The sequence below is a fragment of the Rhinopithecus bieti genome, unplaced genomic scaffold (assembly GCF_001698545.2).
Source record: "Rhinopithecus bieti isolate Rb0 unplaced genomic scaffold, ASM169854v2 scaffold_19, whole genome shotgun sequence".
NCBI classification, from domain to species: domain Eukaryota; kingdom Metazoa; phylum Chordata; class Mammalia; order Primates; family Cercopithecidae; genus Rhinopithecus; species Rhinopithecus bieti.
The window spans coordinates 1,179,350-1,198,160 of NW_016803360.1; the positions used below are offsets into that span (position 1 = coordinate 1,179,350).

Genomic DNA, 18,811 nt, shown 5'->3' on the forward strand with positions numbered 1-18,811 from the left:
AAAAAAAAAAAAAAAAAAAAAAAAAAAAAAAAAAAAATGAGGTTAATAGACAATACAAAGTCATTCTACATATCTATATATAATACATATTTTATAAGGGTCTGGTTAGTGGTATTCTTCCTACTTTAACTATTTGAACAGATTTTTCTCACAAGGCTATTAGGTATTATGAGTTAAGGATAACCTGACACATTTTCTATAACTTTCTCAGAATGAAAGGCAATTTTCCCAGTATGTATTGAGATAAGACTTGACTTAATGTGTCCCTCCCTTCTGCATTCTATTTACTGAGGCAACAAAGGGAACTTGCTTTCTCCCTCTCTCCCTTTCTCCCTCCTCTCTCCTCTGCAACCTACGGCTGCCTTCAATTTGGGAAGTGTCCCATTCTAAGAAGGCCAAATAGACTAGAGCTCAGGGTTCCTTAGGAATGCTTCCAGTCTAGGGAAGCTGTCAAAGTCACGTACTAGTTCAGTTAATAAACCTCGGAGGCCTACATATTCAGAGTCAAATATAGTATACCTGGGTGCTTTTGCCTAAAATATGCCATTAATCAGGCATGAAGATACAATTCAATGAAGGAGATCCATGTAGGGCAGAGGCCCTGATTTCCACCTTGATAATATCTTCAGAATGAAAGTGCTAAAGAAACCTGATAAAGACATAGATGGTTGCTTTAAAAAAAACCTTTTTTTATTTTTTATTTTTGCCTGTCTTCCATAATCCTGTTTAAGGGAAGAAACAAGAGTTAATCTAGAAAATAAAGAGTAGGGACTTATAAAAGCATTAGCATTTTGTGGGAAAGTAGAATCAGTAAACAACATATCTTCTGCTCTCATTGTAAAGGGGTCTGTCTGCTCTGTCTTGATACATTATCCCTCTCTCCAACATCAACATTACAGCATTTAGTATGAATGCCATCAGATATCCTTTTATCCTCAAATCATTAAAACATTAAATATTTATGTAATAGTAGTATTTTGTCTCATTAGTCATCTTTGATCTATCACTGAAATGCCAATTTTTCCAAGAAAATTTTAGAATACTTCACGTTTCCTTTCACTATTAATTCCATATTTTTTCTCTTCTCTCATTCTATTCTCTCCCATTACCATCTCTCCTTTCCTCTCCTCCTCTTACATTCCTTGTCTGTGCCAGAAAAACCTGAGAACACTGCTTGAGCCTGCTAGATTCACTGACCCCAAGTTTAGAAATCCAATTCTAAACATTTTATAATAGCCTATTATGTATACTTTCATCCCAGTTCTAAATTCAGAGACTATCTTAGACAAAAGCTCAGCGATGAGATGACAAGGTGTTAGTCCTTATTAATCTACTATAGAATCTAATAGTACAAAGTGAACAGGGCTTAAGATTCAGGTTCTGTAGAAGCATGTAGTTAAACGATTGGTATTTTGGATTTCTTCCAGAATCACAGGAAGATGAAAAGGTTCTGAGGCATTTACAATTTTACAAGCTTTCTTCCGGGTAAAACTTATGTTTAAAACTTGCCAAGCAAGATGTCTTGCAGCCCGCAGCCCCACCACAAAGAAGATTCGGTGCAGCCAAGCAGCTCACTACCAAGCCACTGAAAAGAGGAAAGAAAGCCCATCTGAGATCAAAGGTCGCACTTTCCATTTTTTTTCAAGTTCTGCAAAGGTGATCTGTTCCCCCTTAGTGCACAGGAAATAAGTGAGATGTTCTCTTAAAAGCCCTTACCTATTTTACCTTATATTGTAATCACTAAATCCAGAAGACTAAGGTAAACTCATACTTAGAGAGAAAACAATTAGCCTAGAGCACGCAATAGAAATCAGAAGCATTTGATTTCAGACTGTCTGTATATCGCCTGTTTTTAAAAGTTCTGATTCGGTTGTAGGCTGTCATAATATAAACTGCCTTTCAAGGTTCATTACATGCCACCCACAACTCTCTCCCTCACACAGGCAAAATGCACAACTTTCAGTTCCTGAAATCCTTCTGATTTTTTCGCCATTTCAAGCTTTCGCATATGCGATCTCTCTTTCCGTTACATTTTTGTCTTCCTCAGAGTAACTTCAAATCATCTCCTCTAACATAGGACTACATAAAGTCCCCTTATTGTCTGCTCTCACAACATCTGTATCTCTCATCACTACTCTCTCACTCTTTGCTGTAATTAGTTTTTTAACCAGTTCTTCCCATTAGTCTTAGCTGCAAGAGGGTATTTGCAGTGCCTAATGATAATTTTCTTAAGCCTAAATTCCATACAGGGACTTAAGAATCTGGCCACAAATCAACTCTCCAACTATCCTGTTTATTAATCTCACCACTCACCCTGTCTCAACGCCATGCTTCTTCACAGGCTGGCTTCCCTTCCTGGAATGTTAATCACTGCAGTAATCTCAACTGACTATATGGTCGCCTTTCAGGCCAGAACCCAATAAGAAATCAAGAAAGGATCACCCGTTTCAGTACTGCGCTCCTCCCCCGCCCTCGTAGATTTCACAAATACACTTCTCACCACAAGCTTGTCTCTTCCAAGAGAATGCTAGTTCTTCGAAAGGGGTCCTTTGTTTTTCTTGCCCTTGTCCAGTTCCTCTGCGTACCTCTAGCACCTAGAGCAACAGCTGCTATACAGGAGGCTCCCAGATGTGGAACAGAGAAAAGAACGGAGTGTTTATTTAGATGTTGCCTGAAGTCCTTAACAGCCCCTTCAACCTATAACTTAACTGTGGTTTTAATCCCCTACACGTGTAACCCCTGTATGTGTACGCAGCGTTAAAAGGATTACTGCAGCTCAAAAATTCTCCAATGAAAGAACCTCTACCAGAATGGAGTTGCTCATCTTTCGTTCTTGAAAAGTTGGTGGCACGATACAAGAAAAGTTTTAGTTAAGCAAGACAATTTAATACATAAAAGACAATTACAGAAGTCACAGGGAACATTACCTAACTTAGCACAGGGCCTCGAATGTACTCCGAAATTAAATCAGTGTGTAGAAAGCAAGCCTCCTTATGCTTTTGAAAGTGTAATCTCGCGATCTCCCGGCGCGCTCTGCGAAGACCGATTCATCTCTTCCCCTAGCCCTTCTTCCCCGCCCGGCGTACAGTCGACCCGTGGCGCTTAGCACCGCGTCTCCACGTCCAGCAGGTGGCAGGCCTGCGCAGCGCTTGCAAGGGACAAGTCGCAGAGCCGGCGAGGCTCGCCGTCTGGGACACGTTTGGAGAAGAGAGCGCTACAGTCCATTCCACGGCGACATTTTAGGATTCTCCCACTAACAACACTAAACTGAAGCACTAAGGCCAACCCTTACGACCACGTAGCCACGCAGGCCGCGGCGGTGACTTCCTTTTCCGCTCCCTTACACACGCTCTTCCGCTTTGCGTGCCTTTGTTTCTGCTCCCCCCGGGAACCTCCTCCGCGACTCTCCTCTGTTCCTGTATGTCCCCTCCTCCGCGTCGCCGCCTTTACTATCCTACGCTCCTTTTCCTTTCTCCGAGGACTTTATCCTGTTCCCCTGTCAGTTCCCGTGACCCCGGAAATCCCGCCTCTGCCGCGATGCTCCCCCTTTCCTACAGCCGTATCGCTCCCCCTAGTGTCGCGAGTGAGCCCGGGGGGCGGTCTCCTATTGTTCTTGGCTTTGAATTTTCGCTTTTGCAGCACAGGGTTAGGGCTGGGAAAGGAGGCTGCTGAACCGTACTTGTTTTGGCTCCAATAAACGTGGGAAAAAGGGGAGGCAAGGAAGCCAGTGTAGGCAAACAGCGAGAGGGGAGAGGACAGAAAGGTACCGAAGGTCGACCCTTTTTAGATATCTCATCCGAGTTATTGAGGGGAATGGGTATTTAGCCAGTTTTTTGTGTTTTTGTTTGTTTGTTTGTTTGTTTGTTTTTACCCGAATACCCAGTGTATGTCCTGAATGTGTGGATGTGACGAGGTGTTTATAAAGCTCAGTAAGTGTAAAATTCCGTGCCAATACATTTTGTATACCTCAGACAGGAAGTGCTTTGGAAGATCCTTGAAAGGGGAGGTCATTTTACGCCAATGTTGAGATCGTTTTGTCAGAGTCGTGGGACTAAAGGTAGACCTTAGGTAGTCGATGTCAAAGATAAGCGCAGCTGGACATTAAAGCGGTGAAAACATTTGTTAACTACTGACAGGAAAGAGCTGAGCACTATTTCGATTTGTGCAGCGGTGACCCGAGCATTTTTAAAGGGAAAGGGTATATGCGGGCGCTCAGTAGAGAAAGTGAACCTACAGAGTTGTTAGTGTAAATGTGATTAGGCCAGCTGTGTGTGTGTGTTTCAACAGTTACTGCAGGATTGTATCCTCCTACGGAGGATTTTATCCTTCTTGATTACATTTCCAGGGAATGGCTCTCTGGTCCTTGAGAGAGAACTTCTGAGTAGCAAGAAATAAGTATTTACAATTGCAGGCCCTTTAGTAAATGTTCTAAGAAAGGGATGTCAGAGACCTATCATCAGTTCTGTGCTGGTTACATCACGTAGTTCAGCTTACTGAGGCAGTCGTCCTGGGCACAGGGCCTTATGCTGCTAAAGCTGTGCTAGAGTTTGGTCAAGTCTCTGAGCGCAGGGATTTGGATGGAATGGTCATGTGCCTGGAGTTCTGCAATGGTCATAGGTATGATTTGAATAAGTGCAGGAAATATTCTAATGGGAGGAACAGAATGTGCCAACGCACCGAGCAGGAAGGATAAAGTTTTACGGTACGGAGATGTATATCATAGGGAATAAGTGGGAACCCAGTTTAGACTGATTGGAAGAAGTCATTATTAGAAGTACTGTATTTAATTTCAATTTGTTATATAATGAGCACCTTAAGCCATTACACTCTTGAACAGGAAAGTCGCTTGATTAAATGATAATTTGGGAGAATTTATCATTTTGCAGAGCAAGTGGGGATGATTAGATATATGATTTATGCTGTAAGTATGTATATGGTTATGTGATACTACAGCCTTCCAAGGTTGGAAGCTGTAGATAAGACGGCTTAACTGTTGGACGTGTTTGTGAACCTCCCTGATAGTAGCTTGCTTAAGTAAATAGAAAAAAAAGGGTGAAATTTGTTTGTTAATACTATCTCATGCCTTGTCTTTTTTCCAAGGATTTGGTTACTTGCCAGTTCTCAATTATATCTCCTCAATAAGTACTGACAACAAGTTGAGATAAAATGTATAAAAAAAAATTACATGAAAGCTATCAAAAGAGGACCAAAGCCCAGTAGGAATTTGGAGGTGGGAAAAAGCTTGGCACCTGGTGAAAATTCCAGGAGGATGGCACAAAAGACATATTTTCAGTACTGTAACTATTTAACAGGCTAACAGATAAAATAGCATATTTTTTTACTCCCACTTAAGTAATGCCTGTTCACCCACAGCTGTGGGAGTATAATTGGAGGCAGATGGGGATCCGCAGGGAGGTATATGTTCAGTGGTGTTAGGCAATACACCAAAATAATAACTTCTGTTAATATTGGTTTGTATTTCATGCAATTCCCCCCAATACCCATATGTGCATTAGTAATTAACTCTTATAGATTGGAATAGACTTTGAGACTAAACAGAAGAGATATTTAAGCATCCTGAGAAGACAGGCAGATGGGATCTAGGAGGGCTGAGTCCAAAATATCTGGTACTTGCTCTGCATACCATGGAGAAAGAGGGAAAGTTTTCTAACCCAAGATTTAGTCTTCCTCATTTAAAAAATTTTCCTCCAGTAATATTCTCAGGGCTCATTTATATGTATAGCATTTCGGTTTACCTGCACATACAACTTAGTATGAAAATACCTTTCACTGCAATAAACATTGCGCTAAACTGCAAACTAGAGGTTAATGTACTCTAGTGCTTCATTGCAGAGCCACTGAGAAGAGCTACAGTATCTCTGATGGCTGTGAATTTAGGCCATGGGCACTCAGAAAACTTACAGAAAAATTCCTATGCCTTAGCTGAAGTGTGGAATTACAAAGCTGCAAGACTTGGCCAGACACGGTGTCTCACGCCTATAATCCCAGCACTTCAGGAGGCTGAGGTAGGTGGACCACCTGAGATCAGGAGTTCAAGGCCAGCATGGCCAACATGGCGAAACCCTGTCTCTACTAAAAATACAAAAATTAGCCGGGTGCAGTAGTGGGTGCCTGTAGTCCTAGCTACTCTGGAGGCTGGGGCAGGAGAATCACTTGAACCCGGGAGGTGGAGATTGCAGTGGGCTGAAATTGCACCACTGCACTCCAGCCTGGGCAACAGAGTGAGACTCGGTCACCCTCCCTCCACAAAAAGTCACATAGGAAGACATCAAAGGAGGAAGAATGCAATAAAGAAATTAAAAAACAGTCAAAAAGATAATCGTAATTCCTTACCTATCAATAATTACATTAAATGTAAATTAAGTTCTCCAATCAAAATAGAGTGGTTGAATGGATGCAAAAACAAATAAAATTCAACTATATACTCTCTCTAAGAGTCTCATTTTAGTTTTAAGGACACATATAGTCTGAAAATAAAGAGATGGAAAAAATATTCCGTGTAATCAGTAGCCAAAAGAAAACAGGGATGCCAAATTTATATCAGACAAAATATATTTTATGTCAAAAAGTTTCACAAGAGAAAAGGTCATTATAAAATGATCTAGGGGTCAATTCACCAAGAGGATGTATTAATCATAGATTCATATGTGCCCAATATCAGAGAACTTAAATATATAAATCAAATATTAGCAGAACTGAAGGAAGAAATGGACAGCAATATAATAATAGTAGGGGACTTCAACATCTTATTTGCAACAATGGATAGATCATCTAGACAGAAAATAAAGAAACAGCAGAGTTGAATAACATGATAGACCAAATAGAACTAAGAAACATACAGATTATTCCATCCAACACTAGTGGAATACACATTCTTCTCATGTGCACAAAACATTATTCAGGATAGATCCTGTGTTAGGCCACAAAACAAGTTTTAGCACATTTAAGAAGCTGGAAGTCGTGTCATGTAACTTTCTCTTTTTTTTTTTTTTTTTTTTGAGACGGAGTTTTACCCTTTCGCTCAGGCTGGAGTGAAGTGGCATGATCTTGGCTCACTGCAACCTTTGCCCCTCAAATTCAAGTGATTCTCCTGCCTCAGCCTTCCAAGTAGCTGGGATTACAGATGCCCGCTGCCACACCTAGCTAATTTTTGTATTTTTAGTAGATACGGGGTTTCGCCATGTTGGCCAGGCTGGTCTCGAACTCTTGACCTCAGGTGATCCACCCACCTTGGCCTCCCAAAGTGCTGGGATTACAGGTATAAGCCACCATGCCCAGCCATGTCAAGTAACTTTTTCAAACACAGTGATATAATACTAGAAATTAATAATGAGGCAAATTGGAAAATTTGCAAATACATGAAACTTAAACAACACACTACTGACAACCAGTGTGTTACAAAAGAAATTTTACAATTAGAAAAAACATTGAGACAAAGGAAAATGAAAAAAATACCAAATTTATGGGATATAACAAACATAGCTCTAAGAGGGGAGTTTCTAGAGACAAATGAATGCCTATAAGAGAAGAGGAAGATCTTGAACAACCTTTCTTGATGCCACAGGAAACTAGAAAAAGAAGAAGCTAAGCCTAAAGTTACAGAAGAAAGGAAATAATAAAGATCAGAGCAGAAATAAAGGAAATGGAGATAATAAAAATAACAGAAATCAAAGAAACAGTTGGTTTTTTGAAAACAAACAAAAGTTGACAAACCTTTAGCTAAACTGTGAAAAAAATGAGAGAAGACTAAAAATTATAAAAGAGAAAGCATTATAACGGATACAGAAATATAAAGGATCCTAAGAGCCTATTATAAACAATTATACAACAATATATTCGGTAACCTAGAAGAAATAGATAAATTTCCAGAAATATACAATCTACCAAGATTAAATCATGAAGAAAGAAAACATTTGAACAGAGCAGTAATGAGTGAGAAGTTAAATTTATAATTAAAAAACTACGAACAACAGCAAAAAATAAAAAACCCGGGAGAAGATGGCTTCACTGGTTAATTTTACCAAACACCTAAAGAAGAATTAACGCTAATTGCTCATACTCTTTCAAAAAGTTAAAGAGAAGACAAGACTTCCAAAGTAATTTTATGAAGCCAGCATTACTTTGTTACAAAAGCCAGGGAAGGAAGAAAAGTATAAGCCAATATCCCTGATATTGTCTCAACAAATTAGGTATGGAAGGTTTCTTGGTTTGTTTTCTGTTGCTTATAACAGAAACTGAAACTAGGTAATTTGTGAAGAAAAGAAATTTATTTTTCACAGTTATGGAGGCTGAGAAGTCCAAGGGTAGGGGTTGTATCTGATGAGTGCCTTCTTGCTGATAGGAACTTTGTAGAGTCATTAACCAACTCAGGTCATCACATGAGGAGGAGCTGAAGATGCTAGCTCAGATCTCTCTTGCTTTTTTGTGAAGCCCCCAGTCCTCCCATGATCATCTATTAACCCATTAATTCATAAATGGATTAGTCTATTCATGAGGGCTCAGCCCCACCTCTCAGTACTGCCACTGTGAGGATTAAATTTCACCGTGAGTTTTGGAGGGAAAAAATATTCAAACCATAGCAGAAGGAGTGTATCTCAACATAATAAAGACCATATGTGACAAGTTCACAGCTAATATGTCATATTAAATAGTGAAAACTGATAGTTTTCTTCTAAGATCAGGAACAAGATAAGGGTGCCCACTCCTGCCCTTTCTATTCAATATAATACAGGAAGTCCTAGCCACAGCAATTGCGGGGGAAGAAAAAAGACAAGCAGATTGGAAAGGAAGGAGTGAAATTATCTGTTTGCAGATAACATAATCTTGTATATAGAAAACCCTAACAACTCCACCAAATAATTCTTAGAACACACAAATTCAATAAAGTTACAGAATAAAAATCAACAAGTAAAATCAGTTGCATTTTATACACAATGAGCTATCAATAAAAAGAAGTTAACAACACAATCTCATTTGCAATAGCATTAGAAAGAATAAAATGCTTAGGAATAAATTTGACCAAGGAGATGAAATACCTACACACTGAAAACTATAAAATATTGATGGATGATGTTGAACAAGACACAGATAAATGGAAACATATTTCACTTTCATGGATTAGAGATATTAATATTGTTAAAATGTTCATACTACCCAGAGTAATGTGGAGATTCAATACAATTCATATGAAAATTCCAATGACATTTTTTCACAGAAATAGGAAAAGCAGTCCTAAAATTTGTATGGAACCACGAAAGCCTCAAATAGCCAAAGCATTCATAAGCAAAAAGGAATAAAGCAAGAGGTGTCACACTACTTTATTTCAAAATGTACTACAAAGTTAACAAAATCAAAACAGCATGGTGCTGATATAAAAATGCATGTGCAAACCAATACAACAGAATTGAGAGCCAGAAATGAATCTACACATTTTTGTTCATTCATCTTTGACAAAGATACCAAGAAGACACAATGGAAAAGGTCACTGTCTTTAATAAATGTTGTTGGGACAACTAGATAACCACATACAGAAAATAAAATTGGATCCTTATCTCATACTATGTCCAAAAATCAAATTAAAATGGATTAAATACTTAAATGTAAGACATGAAACTGTAAAACTAAGAGGAGAAAACAGGAAAAGGTAAAAAGCCTTCTTGATATGGATCTGGGTGTGGTTTTTAAAAAATATGACCCCAAAGCATAGGCAACAAAAGCAGAAGTAGACAAATGGGACTGCACCAAAATAAAAAGCATCTGTCTGCACAAAAAAGGCTCAGTAGAGTGAATAGACCAGCTGTGGAATGGGAGACAATATTTGCAAATCATACTTCTTAAAAGGGGTGAATATTCTAGTTTATAAGGAAATTGAGCTTGCCACTGCCACCACTGCTGCCCCCCAGAGACTGCTGAGCCCCCGTTGGTCTGCTGCCACCACCCAATCCAGAAACAGAACATCTAGTCATGGATAAAAATGAGCTGGTTCAGAAGGCCAAACTGGCCGAGCAGGCTGAGCGATATGATGACATGGTAGCCTGCATGAGATCTGTAATAGAGCAAGAAGCTGAATTATCCAGTGAGGAGAGGAGCCATCTCTCAGTTGCTTACAAAAATGTTGTAGGAGCCCGTAGGTCATCTTGAAGATCGTTTCAAGTATTGAACAAAAGATGGAAGGTGCTGAGAAAAAACAGCAGATGGCCCGACAATGCAGAGAAAATTGAGACAGAGCTAATAGATATCTGCAATGATGTACTGTCTGTTTTGGAAAAGGTCTTGATCCCCAATGCTTCACAAGCAGAGAGCAAAGTCTTCTATTTGAAAATGAAAGGAGATTACTACTGTTACTTAGCTGAGGTTGCTGCTGGTGATGACAAGAAAGGGATTGTGAATCAGTCACAACAATCCTACCAAGAAGCTTTTGAAATCAACAAAAAGGAAATGCAACCAACACATCTATCAGATTGGGTCTGGCCCTTAACTTCTCTGTGTTCTATTGTGAGATTCTGAACTCCCCAGAGAAAGCCTGCTGTCAGCCAGGTGCAGTGCTCACACCTGTAATCCCAGCACTTTGGGAGGCTGAGGTAGGTGGATCAAGAGGTCAGGAGTTCGAGACCAGCCTGGCCAACATGGTGAAACCCCGTCTCTACTAAAAAAACCATTCCTACTTGCTGGCCATGTACTTGGAAAAAGGCCGCATGATCTTTCTGGCTCCACTCAATGTCTAAGACACCCTGCTTCCTTTGCTTGCATCCCACTAACTATTTCCCTCATCCTGTTTACTGTAGCTCATCTCTCCTTAATTGATGAGATTGTGTTTATCTCCCTTTAAAACCCTACCTATCCTAAATGACCTGTCATTGTCTGTCTTTCAAATCCTTCCTCTTTCTCTTCCTCTATTCTCTAAATAATAATGGGGCTAAATTATACCTAAACACACTTTTCAAAATATTTCCTCAGTACTTTGCAGAAAACACCAAACAAAAATGCCATTTTAAAAGAGGTGTATTTTTTCTACACCTCTTTAGAATGTAAGCTTCTTTTCTACACCTTTTTAGAATGTAAGCTTCTCAAGAGCAGGGACAGTGTTTTCTGTATGTTCTGTTGTGCCTAGTACACCATAAATGCTCAATAAATATTGATGATGGGAGGCAGTGAGTCTTGATGATAAGGGTGAGAAACTGAAGTACCCCCCATAAAAAATTCTAGTATATAAGGAAATCAAATATTAGCAAGAAAGCAAGTAACCTGATTTTAAAACGAGCTAAGCTCTTGAAAAGACTTTTCTCTAAAGAAAACATACAAATTGCAACATGTTTGTGAAAAAATGCTCAACATCACTAATCATCAGTGAAATGAAAATCAAAACCCCAAGAATCTATCACCCCACACCTGTTAGAATGGCTATCATCAAAAACACAAAAAATAATGAGTGTTGGCAAAGATGCGGAGAAAAGGAAACCCTAACACACTGTTGGTGGGAATGTAAATTAGAACAGCCATATGAAAAATAGTATATGGAAGTTCATGAAAAAATTAAAAATAAAATGATCGTATGAGCCAGCTTTTTTACTTCTGAGTTTTAAAACCTATAGTATATACACAAAGAAAAAAATGTATTTTCGTTTTTATTTTTTTGACTGAGTCTCACTCTTGTCATCCAGGCTGGAGTGCAGTGGCATGATCTCGGCTCACTGCAACCTCCGCCTCCCAGGTTCAAGCGATTCTCTTGCCTCAGCCTCCCGAGTAGCTGGGACTACAGTTGCCCACCACCATGCCTGGCTAATTTTTGTACTTTTAGTAGAGACGAGATTTCACCATGTTCTTCAGGCTGGTCTCGAGCTCCTGACCTCCAGCGATCCACCCACCTCAGCCTCCCAAAGTGCTGGGATTACAGGCATGAGCCACCGGGCTGGACCATATTTTCTTTATTCAAAGGAAGTAGAATCAGTATGTCAAAGAGATACCTGCACCTTCATGTGCATTGTAGCATCATTCGCAATAACTAAGATATGGAATCAACCTAAGTATCCATTGAGGGATGAATGGATAAAGAAGATGTGGTATATATGTACAATAGAATACTAGTTAGGCTTAAGTAATAAAAAACTCCTGTTATTTTCAACAACATGAGGGAACTTGGCAACATTATGCTAACTGAAATAATCCTGGCAGAGAAAGACAATACTGTATGATATTACTTACATGTGGAATCCAAAGAAGTTCAACTCATAGAAGCAGAGAGTAAAATAGTAGTTACCAGGGGCTAGGGTGGGGGTGAGGTGGAAGAAAATGTAGAGATGTTGGTCTAAAGGTATAATATTTCAATTAGGATGAATAAGTTATGGAGATGTGTTGTACAGCATGGTGACTATAGTTAATAATGTATTGTATACTTGAAAATTGCTAAGAGTATATTTTAAATGCTGTCGCCACAAAAAAGATAAATATATGCAGTGCTAAATGTGTTGATTACTTTGGCTTAAACATTTCACAACGTATACATATGTTTAAACATCACATTGTACACCATAAATATAAACAATTTTTTGTCAATTTTAGCTTAAGAAGACAGGGGGAAAAAAGACAATCTGTGAAATGAATGAAAACAAAATCCCAGCACAACAAAAAAAGTATGGGATATGGCTAAAACAATAGTTAAAGGGGGAATTTATAGCTGTAAATGCCTATGAAAGAAAATCTCCAATCAATAATAAGACCTCCAATTTTAAGACACTGAAAACAAAACAGTAAACTAAATCTAAAACAAGCAGAAGGAAGGAAATAAGCAAGATTGGGATGTGATATGGATTTGGGTCCATGTCCCCACCCAAATCTCACCTTAAATTGTAATCTCTATATGTCAAGAGAGGGACCTGGTGGGAGGTGATTGGATCATGGAGGTGGTTTCTCCCATGCTGTTCTTGTGATAGTTAGGAAGTTCCCACAAGATCTGATAGTTTTAAAAGTGGCAGTTTTTTCTGCACTCGCCAGGTGTCTCCTGCCACCTTGTGAAGAAGGTGTCTGCTTCCCCTTCACCTTTCTCCATGATCATAAACTTCCTGAGGCCTCCAAAGTCATGCAGAACTATGAGTCAATTAAACCTCTTTGCTTATAAATTACCCAGTCTCAGGTAAGTATCTTTATAGCAGTGTGAAAATTGACTAATACAGAGAATTGGTACTAGGAGTGTGGTCATGCTATAAAGATAACCTGAAAATGTTGGAGTGACTTTAGAACTGGGCAACAGGAAGAGGTTGGAATAGTTTGGAGAACTCAGAAGAAGACAGAAAGATGCGGGAAAATTTGGAACTTCTTAGAGACTTGTTAAATTGTTACGACCAAGATGCTGACAGTGATATAGACAATGAAGTCCAGGCTGAGGTGGTTTTGTTAACTGAAAAGGGGTCCTGATCCAGACCCCAAGAGAGGGTTCTTGGATATCACACAAGAAATAATTCAGGGTTAGTCCACAGTGCAAAGTAAACGCACGTTTATTAAGAAAGTAAAGCAGTGAAAGGACAGCTACTCCATAGACAGAGTAGGATGTTCCTGAAAGTAAGAAGAGGAACCCTTCCACCCTAGGTACAATGCTTGTATATTTATAGGATAAAAATAGCTCTTAGGGAGATGTGCTCTGCTACAAGAGTTTGTGATAAAGGATTAATTTTCTTAATTACTATACTTTATAAGAATCAATATTATTATCTTTAAAGCAAAATTAGGAATGTCCTTGTTCTCCAGATATCAGGATATCTGGACAATCCCAAGTCTGGGTCTGTTTCAATAAACATCATAAATTTGTTCCCTTAACCAAAAACATCTAGAGGCTAGGAACATCTAATTTTCTGGAAATGTAGCCCAGCAAGTCTCAGCCTCATTTTCCTAGCCCTCACTCAAAATGGAGTCGCTTTGCTCAAAAGCCTCTGGCAGTTTTAGATGGAGATGAGGAACTTTTTGGGAAATGGAGCAAAGGTCACTTATGCTATGCTTTAGCAAAGATACAGGCAGCATTTTTTCTCTGCCCTAGAGATCTGTGGAAGTTTCAACTTGAGAGAGATTATTTAGGGTATCTGGCAGAAGAAATTTCTAAGCAGCCAAGCGTTCAAGATGTGGCCTGACTGATTCTGAAAGCATTCAGCTATATGCACTCACAAAGATATGGTTCAAAATTGGAACTTATATTTAAAAGGGAAGCAGAGGTCTCTGTTCCACAGGATGGGGTTTGTTAAAGTTGTTAAGAATAAGGCCTACTTTGAGAGATACCAAGTGAAATTTAGAAGACGATGAGAAGGTAAAAATGATTACTGTGCTCAGAAATGCTTGGTGATACAGGATAAAAATAAATACAACACACTCAAATATAGGATGATCGTTCATGTAACAAAAAGAGGTATCATTTGTCAGATTGCTTATGCCTGTATAGAGGGGGATATGATAGTCTGTGCAGCATATGCACTTGAACTGCCAAAATACGGTGTGAAGGTTGACCTGACAAATTATGCTGCAGCATATTATACTGGCCTGCTGCTGACCCACAGGCTTCTCAAAAGGTTTGATGTGGACAAGATCTATGAAGGCCAAGTGAAGGTGACTGGCAATGAATATAACGTGGAAAGCATTGATGGTCATCCGGGTGCCTTTACCTGCTGTTTGGATGCAGGCCTTGCCAGAACTACCACTGGCAATAAAGTTTTTGGTGCCCTGAAGGGAGCTGTGGATGGAGGCTTGCGTATCCCTCACAGTACCAAATGATTCCCTGGTTATGATTCTGAAAGCAAAGAATTTAATTCAGAAGTACACCAGAAGCACATCATGGGGCAGAATGTTGTAGATTACATATGCTACTTAATGGAAGAAGGTGAAGATGCTTACAAGAAACAGTTCTCTCAATACATAAAGAAGAGTATAACTCTAGATATGATGGAAGTGTATAAGAAGCTCGTGCTGCTATATGAGAGAATCCAGTCTACAAAAAGAAGCCCAAGAAAGAAATTAGAAGAAGTAGAACCATCCCAAAATGTCCCTTGCTCAGAAGAAAGATTAGGTAGCTCAAAAGAAAACAGGCTTCCTCAGAGCTCAGGAGCAGACTGCTGAGAGCTAAACCAATTTTCTATAAGGGTTTTCAGATAAAGACAATAAACTTATGGACAGAAAAAAAAGGGGGGAAACAGAGCATAAAAGTTTGGAAAACTTGTAGCCTAACTATATGGTAGAAAAGAAAAACGCATTTTCTGAGAGGAATTTTAGCCAGCTACAGAAATTTGTATAAGTAATGAGGAGCTGAATGTTAATAGCCAAGACAATGGGGAATTGTCTCCAGGGCATATCAGAGATCTTCACAGCAGCCCCTTCCATCACAGGCCCAGAGGCCTAGGAAGGAAAAATGGTTTCCTGGGCTAGGCCCAGGGCCCTGCTACTCTGCGCAGCCTCAGGATCCAGCACACTGTGTCTCAGCCACTCCAACTCCAGCTGTGGCTAAAAGGAGTCAAGGTACAGTTCGGGGTCATTGCTTCAGAGGATGCTAGCCCCAAGCCTTGGTGGCTTCTATGTGGTGTTGGGCCTGCAGGTGCACAGAAGACAAGAGCAGAGGTTTGGAAGCCTCCACCTAGATTTCAGAAGATGTATGGAAACATCTGGATGTCCAGGCAGAAATCTGTTGCAGGGTCAGAGCCCTCATGGAGAATTTCTGCTAGAGCAGCATAGAAGGGAAATACGGGGTTGGAGCTCCCACACAGACTCTTCACTGGGACACTGCCTAGTGGAGCTGTGAGAAGAAGACCACTGTCCTCCAGGCTACAGAAAGGTAGATCCACTGACAGATTGCACCATACACGTGGAAAAGCTGCAGGCACTCAACACTAGCCTGTGAAAACAGCCACAGGGACTGTACCCTCAGAGTCACAGGGGCAGAGCTACCCAGGGCTGTGGGAGGTCACCCCTTCCATCAGCATGTTTAGGATGTTAGAGATGGAGTCAAAAGAAATCATTTTGGCGTTTTAAGATTTAATGAGTGCCCTGACAGGTTTTGGACTTCCATGGGGCCTGTAGCCCCATTGTTTTGGCCAATTTCTCCCATTTAGAATTGGAACATTTACCCAATGCCAGTACCCCCATTGTATCTTGGAAGTAACTGACTTGCTTTTGATTTTACAGGCTGATAGGTGGAAGGGACTTGACTTGTCTCAGAAGAGACTTTGGATTTGGACTTTTGGTTTAATACCATCATCAGTTAAGAGTTTGGGGGACTATTGGGAAGGCATGATTGTGATTTGAAATATGAGAATGACACAAGATTTGGGAGGGTCCGGGGTCAGAATAATATGGTTTGGCTCTGGGTCCCCACCCAAATGTCATCTCAAATTATAATCCCCATGTGTTGAGGGAAAGACTTGGTAGGAGGTGATTGGATCATGGGGGACATTTTCCCCCATACTTTACTCGTGCCAGTTTTCTTTGCACTAATTTAAACTTACTTCAGTTGTCTAAAAGACACCCTAATTGTGAATCCTCTGGGATGTTCACTGTTGTCCCCACGTACACTAAGAATCTCTACAGGGGGTTTTAGTTAGCCTAAGTTTAGCAAATGCCTAGTTACTTTTCCCTTTTTAAATTCACACTTTCTACAGATAGCAAGGTGTTACAAAAGTAGATTACAAACTACAAATGGCAGTTGGATGTTGAGCCTAAATTCCACAGAGAGTGAGCGATATACAAGGGGGGACTAACAAATAGTGATTGTAGAAAGGAGGAAGGGAAGGGTAAACTGCATTGCCCAAGGGGAGACTTCAGAGGCCCTGACTTGCTGGAGAACCTACCCAGAAGTGGAGACACCAAAAAATATTCAGGTGGCCACTTGCCTATCACTGTAGGTGCTGTTCATCAGGCCAGGAGTCTGGGAACTCTCAGTTTCTTTGAACAAGAAGGGCTTGAGCAAGGCAGTTATATGACAGCACGTAGGAAGGGGCTTGCCGCTGACTATTAGAAAAATAATACTTCCAACTTTATGGTAGAAAATGGCAAGACCAATAGTTCCTTAGGGGGAGGGACTATAACCCAGAGTCCTAGCGGGAATGTCAATGCCGGAAACCCCAGAGCATTTAGTGGAGTGACCAAAAATACCTATGCTGAAAACCTAGAGTGTCCGAAGTTCAGCCAATGAGTGTTCTCTCACCAAATGCCAAAAACCTTGAGGCACCCCAGGGCTGGCCAAGAGTGAACCCCAGACCATGTTGGAATTGCAGAACAATTTGACTCTGGTGTTCTAGAGTCCACACAATGGGGGATCTCTCACTACCAAGTATCCTGCCTTAAACAGTTGCCAAATACAGTTAACGGAAAGTGAAAGCAAACATGACCACAAACAAATGATTGCAACAAAACATACATTTTAGAACTAAAATAAAACAAATGGGGAGCAATAAAATGAAGTGGGGGGGACAGGAAAAGTGGTGACAAGGATGTGCTTCAAGTAAAAGTTACTGCGGCTAACTTTTAACTGACCACTTAGCCAAAGGCCTTTATTTCCTACCTTACCTAATATTATGGTTGGGGAGGAGAAGAGAGGAGACATTCACCCATTGCACCAAATGATCTCCCATGCATGACTTGGGTATAGGTCTCTCCAGGCCCCCCAGCTTGGGTGGGCTCAGCTGCCATATTGTGAGAGGGGCAGCACAGGGACCTGTAATCCACTGACCTGCTGGTTGGAGCAGTGGGTCCCATGAGGCAGCAGCACCATGGCTACTTGCTCTTCCACTTTGCTCTGCTGCCTGCCAGGGAAAGATGATGGCTCTTAAAAGAGTCTTTGGTTATTGTTATAGCTCTGTAGTATTAGAAGCTATTTATTGTTACAGCCTCAGTGTTACAGCTCTTGCAGCCTCAAGATCACAGACTTTTTTGCTGTCTCTCTCCTTGTGATATTGCAGATTGCCATCTTTCACTCCCACCAACTGCTGTCTCTTGTTGTTATCTCACCGCCTCTCTGACTGCCATCTTTCATTGTCTCTCTCCAATCGCTACCTCTCTGTACTGTCTCAGCATCCAGGTCTTACCATCTCCACCAATCAGTAACTGCCATCTCCACTAATCACTGCCGTCTCCACTGTCTTCCTCTCTTCGCTGGTCACCAGATGATGCAAGACAGGCAAGCCCCAAAATTGAGTCCTAGCCCGGGCGGGTTCTTGGCTTAGCCCAGGAAATAATTCAAGGGCGAGCCAGTGGCATTAAACAGCAACTTTTATTGAAGTGGCAGCATACAACAGCAGCAGCAGAAGTACTGCTCCTTGCAGAGCAAGGCTACTCCATACTCCCAGAATAACAGCCCAGAGACAGTTTTACAGTCATATTTATTCCCACTGTTAATTATATGAAAAGTAATGAGTGGTTTGTGCAAAAATTTATACGATGAGAGTGGTAACTTCTGGGTTGTCGGGTCATTGCTATGGAAAGGGATGGTATGTTGTTGCCATGGCAATGGTAAACTGACATGACACATTAGTGGGCATGTCTTATGGGCAGGTGCTTCTGCATCAGATCTGTTTTAGCTAGTACTCAATTTGGTCCAGTGTCTGAGCCCCATGTTGAGTCCTGCCTCCTATCTCATTTTTAAGGTTCATCTATGCTATAGCATGTACCAGTACTTCGTTCCTTCTAATTGGCAAATAATATTCCCATTTGTGGCTAAATCGTATTTTATTTATCCATTTATCAACTGATAGATATTTGCATTTTACACTTTTAGCTATTACAAATAAAATGCTCCTATCAGCATTTGTGGGTAAGTTTTTGTGTG

General features: G+C 40.4%; 1 protein-coding gene and 2 pseudogenes across 6 annotated transcripts in view; 2 read left to right on the forward strand and 1 right to left on the reverse strand.

Moving 5' to 3' along the window:
• ECHDC1 (ethylmalonyl-CoA decarboxylase 1) overlaps positions 1-3,474 on the reverse strand; it is a 59,670-nt gene extending 56,196 nt beyond the window's left edge. For 2 of the 6 annotated variants that reach the window (XM_017879590.1, XM_017879560.1), the window contains exon 1: positions 2,314-2,921. In XM_017879590.1, coding sequence (XP_017735079.1) covers positions 2,314-2,329 — 16 coding nt within the window. In that variant the 5' untranslated portion in view covers positions 2,330-2,921. The other 4 variants (XM_017879594.1, XM_017879576.1, XM_017879568.1 and 1 more) reach the window with 4 other exon arrangements.
• Positions 3,475-9,957: 6,483 nt separating this feature from the next.
• Positions 9,958-12,584, forward strand: LOC108534153 (14-3-3 protein zeta/delta pseudogene; annotated as a pseudogene).
• A 1,636-nt stretch (positions 12,585-14,220) lies between these two features.
• On the forward strand, positions 14,221-15,121 carry LOC108534186 (60S ribosomal protein L5 pseudogene; annotated as a pseudogene).
• Positions 15,122-18,811: the final 3,690 nt, after the last annotated feature.